This window comes from Ostrea edulis, chromosome 2 (genome assembly GCF_947568905.1).
Source record: "Ostrea edulis chromosome 2, xbOstEdul1.1, whole genome shotgun sequence".
Classification (NCBI taxonomy): Eukaryota; Metazoa; Mollusca; class Bivalvia; order Ostreida; family Ostreidae; genus Ostrea; species Ostrea edulis.
The window spans coordinates 30055985-30064981 of record NC_079165.1 but is presented as its reverse complement, the minus strand read 5'-3'; the positions used below and the strand labels follow the sequence as shown (position 1 = coordinate 30064981).

General features: G+C 34.3%; 2 protein-coding genes across 13 annotated transcripts in view; one reads left to right on the top strand and one right to left on the bottom strand.

The window, feature by feature from the left end:
* LOC125678921 (E3 ubiquitin-protein ligase UBR4-like) overlaps positions 1-2041 on the top strand; it is a 61309-nt gene extending 59268 nt beyond the window's left edge. The window contains exons 106-107 of the mRNA XM_048917727.2: positions 80-239; positions 356-2041. Coding sequence (XP_048773684.1) covers positions 80-239; positions 356-420 — 225 coding nt within the window. The 3' untranslated portion in view covers positions 421-2041. The remainder of the gene's footprint in view (positions 1-79; positions 240-355) is intronic.
* A 3784-nt stretch (positions 2042-5825) lies between these two features.
* LOC125678675 (cytosolic phospholipase A2-like) overlaps positions 5826-8997 on the bottom strand; it is a 53847-nt gene continuing 50675 nt past the window's right edge. For all 12 annotated transcript variants that reach the window (XM_048917297.2, XM_056153714.1, XM_056153713.1 and 9 more), the window contains one exon: positions 5826-7938. In XM_048917297.2, the coding sequence (XP_048773254.1) occupies positions 7622-7938 (317 nt within the window). In that variant the 3' untranslated portion in view covers positions 5826-7621. The remainder of the gene's footprint in view (positions 7939-8997) is intronic.

The following is an 8997-nucleotide window of genomic DNA, read 5'->3' as shown; positions in this document are numbered from 1 at the left end:
ATTAAATGCATATTGCATAGTACAGCTGTAGGTGCAATGTTGTGCTGAAAACTACAGTTGTTTCTGTTTGCTTCGACAGAAGGTAGTGTTGAGTGGTGATAACACCTGGAGCTCTGCGTTGGCCGACTTCATCAGGAATAATGACAGACCCGTTATTGAAGCCTGTGACAAGGTGCTGAACACCTACCAAGAGGAGATGTTGCCCTGTGAATCGTTTTCAGAGTTCTGTGACGTAGTCGGTAAGTTGTTCTGTTTATATACAGACTGGCCATTTATACAGAAATACATGATGCAGGTAGTGAAGAAAATCAAATTCAATATCTGATTGACTAATTTTTTGTATATTTTGTTTCAGGTCTTCTTGAAGAAATACCTGACCCAGATTCCTACATGAATAATCTGTTTGCTTCTTTACCATAACTTTGTGCATACAGTTATTCGACTTTCACTGCTTTCATGTGCTTTTGCTGTGATTTTTCACCTATAATTATCAATTATAGTAAGACTTTGCATTGTTGTATTCAGATTTAGAACTTCACAGTGGATATGATGCTGAAATTTCGCATGTATTTTAGTTATGAATTCTGTGTGCAATCTTTTGTTAAAATGAAGGATATTGATGTGCATGTTTACAACCACTATCAGCTACACACAATTAGACTATTCAACTACTATCAGCTACACACAATTAGACTATTCAGAGACTTTTTATGTAATCTGTTTTCAAAGTGTTAAAGGTTTTTACCGAATCTTGTGAGCATAAAAAATGATATGCTACAATGTACTTGATGATACAGCAGATCTTGTTTTTACATTATTTTTAAAAATTTGAAAATAAATAGTTCTGAACTTATGGTAAGGTTGAATAACAAAAGTAACTTTATACTTGTACATGTATCTACAAAGGTAATTAGAAAATTAAGGAATGACTATGTACCAGTAGTAACTTAAATACCTATACATTTCTTTGTCCATGAATACTGCAGACTCCTTATATACTGCAAGTTCCAAAAACCAATCCAGTTCATGGATCTGGAATGTTTGATTATACAGGGATTTTTTAACTGAACCTGGATTCTAGAATTGGTGAACCTATTTCCAGAGATGGTTTCACTTGGATCCGTGATGGCTCAATATGTTTTTGTCATAAAAAAAACCCCACATTTATTAAAGTAAGTCACATTCTAATAGAAATCAAATTTTGTTCTACATGTATTACGAAAATAGGGTTTTTGTTTTATACAGTGTATGTTGGATCAAAAGACTGTAGAATCCACTACAGTTAAAAGTGACAGTTTGTTAAAACTTCTCGTGAATTAATATGAATCCCTAAATCTACAGAAGAGTTTAGCAAGTACTTGGTATAAAATCATTTGATCAAGATTTTCAAAAACATTTTGAGAAGGTGTATGCCTGCACTGGGTTTAGACTGTTTCTGAGTATTTATCAAAAAAATGAAATATTTTGTCATTAAGATTCCTGTGCAGCATCTCTTGTAGTGGTTGAAAGTCCTAAAAAGACAAATAATGTTTAACAAATTAACAGATGTACATTGATCTATTGTACTATTTGGATGCAAGTATTTACTATTTGAATGTTGAAATTAGGCCTTGGTTAAGATTATGTTTGTTCTGTTTTTAATATCCACCATTTTGATCTACAATATGGGTTGTTGGGTTAGAAAAATGTCACGATTTTGGCTCAAATGTGTAAAATTATTATTCTACATCAATATTTGTTGAGCAGTACAGGTTTTGACCCAGTTGATCTACCTTTTAATGAACATGTATCCCTTCAATGTGCATTTTAGATATTAATGAAGTGATGTTAAAATTCTAATCAATTTGCATGTACAAGAATTTGGGAGAGAGAAATATAGAAGAAATTATTGGATTAATACACTTTGGGTCATTTTTCAAAAGGTAAGAAGTTCGTCTTAATGTACCTTGGTGTAGACTTGCATGTATACAACTTGTAAGACAAAAACTGGATTTTGCTTCTTTGTCAGTATTTCATAAAAAATAAATGTTGTTCAACAGTGCAGTCAAGTTGGTTTTTTAGGTCACCTGAATTCATTCAGGTGACCTATTGCTATCTGTTTTTGTCCGTCGTCGTGCGTTAACATTTGAACATTTTCAGCTTCTTCTCTGAAACCCCTGAACCAATTTCAACCAATTTTGGCATATAGCATCTGTGGGTGAAGGGGAACAAAAATTGTGAAATTCATGGTCCCTGCCCCCCTGGGGCCTGAGGGGTGGGGCAAAAACCATCAAAATGAGTGTAATTTTAAAAAATCTTCTTCTTTACTCCTGGACATCATGAAGCCAAACTGTGGGCATAATTATAATGAGCCCTCTACCAAAATTGTGAAATTCATGGCCCCTGGGGCAGGGGTTCTTGTGTTAGGATGGGGCTCTATTGGTCATATAGTGAAAATGTAGAAATTCTTTGAAAATCTTCTCTGTCTCTGGGTATTAAGTAGACAAACTAATAGCATGGTAATGATGAGCAAGGATGCCTCTTTATACCCCCCCCCCCCCCCCCCCCCCCCCCCCGCAACAAGTTGTGGGGGGGGGTATACTGGAATCGAGCTGTCCGTCCGTCCGTCCATCTGTAGACGCAATGGTTTCCGGGCTCTAAAGCATTATCCTTTCCATTTACCGTCACCATATCATACATATGAACTACCCATGGGATGAAGATGTTCCCTATCGATTTTGGGGTCCAAAGGTCAAGCACACTGGACATTGAAGTAGCAATATGGTTTCCGGGCTCTAAAGCATTATCCTTTCCACCTAGTCACCATATCAAACATGTGGACTACCCATGGGATGAAGATGTTCCCTATCGATTTTGGGGTCAAAGGTCAAGCGCACTGGACATTGAAGTAGCAATATGGTTTCCGGGCTCTAAAGCGTTATCCTTTCCACCTACAGTCACCATATCATATATATGGACTACTAATGGGATGAAGATGATCCCTATCGATTTTGGGGTTCAAAGGTCAAGCGCACTGGACATTGAAGTAGCAATATGATTTCCGGGCTCTAAAGCATTATCCTTTCCACCTACAGTCACCATATCATATATATGGACTACTAATGGAATGAAGATGATCCCTATCGATTTTGGGGTCAAAAGGTCAAAGGTCATGCGCACTGGACATCAAAGTAGCAACACTCAGAAAAGAGGTAGTTTATACCTATTACCAACACCCTTTGGGAGATTGGGGTAAGCGGGGGGTATTCTTAGTGAGCATAGCTCACAGTACCTCTTGTTAAAATTTGTGAAATTCATGGCCCCTGGATCAGGGGTTCTGGTGCTAGGGTGGGGCTCTATAAGTCATATGGTGAAAATGCATTATTTCTTTGAAAATCTTCTTCTCTGTCCTTGGGTATTAAGTAGACAAACCAATAGCATGGTTATGATGAGCAAGGATGCCTCTTTCAAAATTGTGAAATTCATGGCCCCTGGGTCAGGGGTTCTGGTATTAGGGTGGGGCCCTATTGATCATATAGTGAAAATGCATTTTATTTCTTTGAAAATCTTCTCCTCTGCTGCTGGGTATTAAGTAGACAAACTAATAGTATGATAATGATGATCAAGGATGCTTCTTTCAAAACTGAAATTTATGGCCCCTGGGTCAGGGGTTCTGGTGCAAAGGCGGGGCTGACCACATAGCTATTCAATGTTTCTTCCATCCAAAAGTAAAATTCTTATATATAAACACAAACCTAATTCAAACATTGGAAGGTTGTTACATGATACTCAGGTGACCTATAAGGCCCCTGGGCCTCTTGTTTTTTTACCTAAGCCGCTCTGATCTATCTGTCCGATTTTGGTTAAGTAAAGTTTTGATAATTACATATACATCTTCTCAAAATTTCATGCAAACTTTACACAAAGCATTTTTGGGTGAAAGGAATTCAAGACTCCTGTTCTCTTGGGGGAGGGGGAGGGGGAAAATTGACCAATTTTCAGAAATCTCTACAACAGTACATCTGTAAAAGAAACTAAATGCTTAAGAGATATAGAGCAGGAAGGCTGCTACATGTACCAAAATTGTAAATTTCATGTTCCATGAGGTAGTGGTGCTGACCCCAGTGTGGGGCCAGACTTGAAATGTAATCACAACCTTCCTCTCGAATAAATACAGCGTAATTAGTACACCATGACTTACTTTAGGACCTAAAGTAGATTAAATAGTTTCCTGGCCTTTTTCTAATTAATGGATACAGATATTGCACTCGCATTTTGTCATCAACGTCCAACAGGTGAATGATGTACTTGCTTGCAGTGCTCTTGTCAAATCGAGACAGGCTACTGACAAAAAAATTAATGTTGCATGGGTTTCAACAGTCTTGTTTAAAGTCAGCATTTTACAATTTCTATTGTAACGATCTAATTATACCCCTATGCAACGAGTCGTGCAGGGTATAATGTTTTTGACCCATCCGTCAGTCCTTTTCTTGTCAGTGCAACTCCTCCGAGACCAATCAACAGAATTTCGTGAAACTTTGTTCTTAGTAAAGACTCGCGGTGTTGATGTGCTTATTCCCAGGAATTTCTGATTCAATAATTTTTCTGTGAGTTGCGCTCTTTTTGAATTTAGAATTTTGAGTATGTGTGTCCAGTGTTCTTGCAGGAATGCATAGCATTACCATTCATTATGTGAGGCGTTGTTGAGCAATGTTCACTGGTATTAAACTGATGATAGTACGATCGTTACTATCATCCCAAGATGGCGGAATGAAATTCCGGAAAGACCACATTTACTTATTATATCTATTTGTATTGTTTATTTGCGAATGATATGTAGGCAAGAAATATCATACACTAGCAACAATTACGATCAGGTGTTATTTTATCCTTTATACGGCTCATATGAACAGAAAATTCGTCGTTGAAAAAAACGCAAGGAAATTCGTAAAACTTCCGTTACTATCATCCTCGCTGTTTTTTCAACGACGAATTTTCTGTTCATATGAGCCATATAAAAGATAAAATAACACCTGATCATAATTGTTGCTAGTGTATGATATTTCTTGCCTACATATCATTCACAAATAAACAATACAAATAGATATAATAAGTAAACGTGGTCTTTCCGGAATTTCCTTCCGCCATCTTGGGATGATAGTAACAATCATTACTATCATCAGTTTAATACCAGTGAATGTTGGAGCGTGGGGTATGTGAGCTTGCTCACTTTTTCTTTCATTTAGAATTGCAACCTGCTGTTGGGTTGAGTGCTGTTTGATGTGTTGTAAGGCCATTTTTGGCACACTGATTTCGACTACGGATTAATCCATTCACCTGATCAAGAAATAGGACTTGTGGAGGGTGTGACTGGTCAACAGGATGCTTACTCCTCCCAAGCATCTGATTCCACCTCTGGTGTGACCATGGGCTTGATGAGCTAAAGAAAAGGGGGAAATATTTTTTGCTTGCCCAATCAGACAGCCATCTTTGAATTTTCATTTGTCCCAACACAAATTGCATTTGTCCAGGGTCATTAATGTTGCACCCTGACATTATACAATACAAATAGATGTATCACTAACATATGGTATGAATAAGGTGGAAATTTTATCTATCAGTAATAGAACACAAACAAATATTAAACGGGCATTTTAAATTCATCCACATCCAAAATAAATAATTTAAACTAGGTACCATTGAGTTCATTTACATTGAATATTGACAACCCATGCATGTACGTGTATTACACATGCATGGTGGAGGTAAAACTAGGTTTAAACAGAATACACCTGTAGAGTGAATGAAGGGGTATTCTGCTGTTATAATGGGTAACCAAAATAAGATCACTTTCATCACATCTTTATTCACATGCATCTTATTTCAATTATAATTTTACTTCCCAAGTTATAAAATATATAAGTAAAAAAAAAAATCTTTAATATTTCATGTAAAATGTAAAAACAATATATATCTTCATAGTAAAAATTCAAAAACCTCATATTCAGTAAAATAATCTTTTTCACCACAGCAAGTATGCTGTATGTAGACCCACATGGCAAACAATTGTTTTTTGATTTCAGGTATAGTCAATTAATCCATAATGGCCCTATATATACATATATATTTTTTTTATCAAAGGTTATCTACCGTAGATTCCTTTATTTTACGCAAGTTAAGTACTTTATATCACAAAATGACCTGTAGACGTCATTTAAATCGCAAGAGCATGAATTCAAGAGTAGTCTGTTGATCAAGAGATTTTGCATGTATTTCAGTATTAAATATAAAAATAAATATATTTTATTTTTGAGGGATAAACTTCACGTTAAATTCTGCAATAATAAATTCCTCGCATACTTTAGGAATCTACAGAATTACTGTATAACCTTGAGATCAATTTGAAGGTTAATTTAACAAAATTAAATGAAAATGATTCACCAAGAGAGCTTTCAGAAATACTAGGTAATGACGTATATACCACCCAAATAATACGGTAAATTCTTAAGAGTAATGTTCATGTTGTCTAAACTGAGAAGGGATATTTTTGCGAATGCTTATAATAAAAGTCAAATTAAAAAATATCTTGTAAATACATTGTTTACTAAAATTCACAAAGAAATATAGAGGTCAACACACAAAATTAAACGAAATTATATCTAACAATTTATTTGTTTTCAAGCTCTCTTGGTGAATCATTTTCATTTAATTTTGTTAAATTAACCTTCAAATTGATCTCAAGGTTATACAGTAATTCTATATACTGTAAAATAAAATATATTTGTTTTCAACAAAAAAATATGTATGTACAGTAACCTATACACAGTCAACTGAAATTTGTTCCTAATAAACTGTATATGATTTTGATATGTCTTCAATCTGTAACAACATTTAAATTTGTTGAAATAACCTTCACTATGGATTGACTACCTTAATCTGACTAGACTCAATTCATAAACATCACAATAGAAATAAGTCAAATACACAACTGTATCTCTTAAACTAATTCTAAAAAAAGGTTTTGGGCAATAAAATTTGCTCATGAAAAAGATGTGACACATTCAAAATAGCTTGATGCAGATTTCTAAATTTACACAAGAATATAACTACTAGTATATAAAAACAGACGACAAAAAGCAATACTTGAGATGATTGAATTTCTTAGAATTTTGTTCAATAACTGAAAATTATATAAACATTTTTTATAGCATTTCAAAATCGTAAAATATAGAAAAAATAAAGCAGAATGAATATCTCGTAGCACACACACGTGAGTATTGCACAAAATCTCTTGACAATATAGATATTGAATTCTTACATCATTCCATGAATCTCAGTAAATTAATTTCAAAACTAATAATACAGTAACAATCTCAAATCAATCACTCTAGTTTTAAAAATCTAAAAAATATACTTTAAAATTTCATGCAGATAACTCTAGTCACTGAAATGGATATCAAATAAATTTATCGGTAGAACAATTCATCTCAGCTGAGCTATCATTTGCAAAACCATGGCTAAAACATGAATGTAGATGTATAAAGTATTTGGGAAAACAATTTGTTGCTAAATCTGGAAGTTGCCCTTTTGAAACACAAATTGGATCGGTCATTAGAAAACTAATTTGTCGCAAATAGTGAGTCTACACTTCATCAAGGGTGCCGAGATATGTCTCCAGATCCCGAGAGTGTTCTCTAGACAGGGTGAGTTTTCTAATATCCCCGAGTCTTATAGGACGTTTGATTTCAGTGTAATGCTTCTGCCTCCGACGAACACAGTACTTGATTTTTTCTATAATGAGGTCTCTGAACAACAAGGTATTATATTCAGTGAGTTTTGTCAGTCTGTCGAAGGATTCCTTCGGATATTTGAAATTGAATGTGGAGTAAGGCTGCTTGGGGTCATCAAAAATGTCAAAGTCAGCAAAAGCTTTCTCTTCTTCTGTTGTCCTTGGAACTCCTGAAAAAGAATGATAAATGTGAACAATCCCAACACTTGGTATGCCTGACCTTTAAAGGCTTATAACAATAGTTTAAATCACTTCTTTAGTGGCATGTTTGTATTCCATTAGTTTGTTGTTTGGTATCACTGCACATTACAGACAGGTCTGAGGAACACAGTGAAACTCGCGAAAAGTTGAGAAAATTAACCATAATCCTACTGGAAATATGTATCATATACATGTAATAGATATGTTGAGTAGACAGTTGAGTTTTACACATTAGTACATGTAATAGATATGTTCAGTAGACATTAGTATAAACATTAGTACATGTAATAGATATGTTGAGTAGACATTAGTATAAACATTAGTACATGTAATAGATATGTTGAGTAGACAGTTGAGTTTTACACATTAGTACATGTAATAGATATGTTGAGTAGACAGTTGAGTTTTACACATTAGTACATGTAATAGATATGTTGAGTAGACAGTTGAGTTTTACACATCAGTACATGTAATAGATATGTTCAGTAGACATTAGTATAAACATTAGTACATGTAATAGATATGTTCAGTAGACAGTTGAGTTTTACACATTAGTACATGTAATAGATATGTTCAGTAGACATTAGTATAAACATTAGTACATGTAATAGATATGTTGAGTAGACATTAGTATACACATCAGTACATGTAATAGATATGTTGAGTAGACAGTTGGGTTTTACACATTAGTACATGTAATAGATATGTTGAGTAGACATTAGTATAAACATTAGTACATGTAATAGATATGTTCAGTAGACAGTTGGGTTTTACACATTAGTACATGTAATAGATATGTTGAGTAGACATTAGTATAAACATTAGTACATGTAATAGATATGTTCAGTAGACAGTTGAGTTTTACACATCAGTACATGTAATAGATATGTTGAGTAGACATTAGTATAAACATCAGTACATGTAATAGATATGTTGAGTAGACAGTTGAGTTTTACACATCAGTACATGTAATAGATATGTTCAGTAGACATTAGTATAAACATTAGTACATGTAATAGATATGTTCA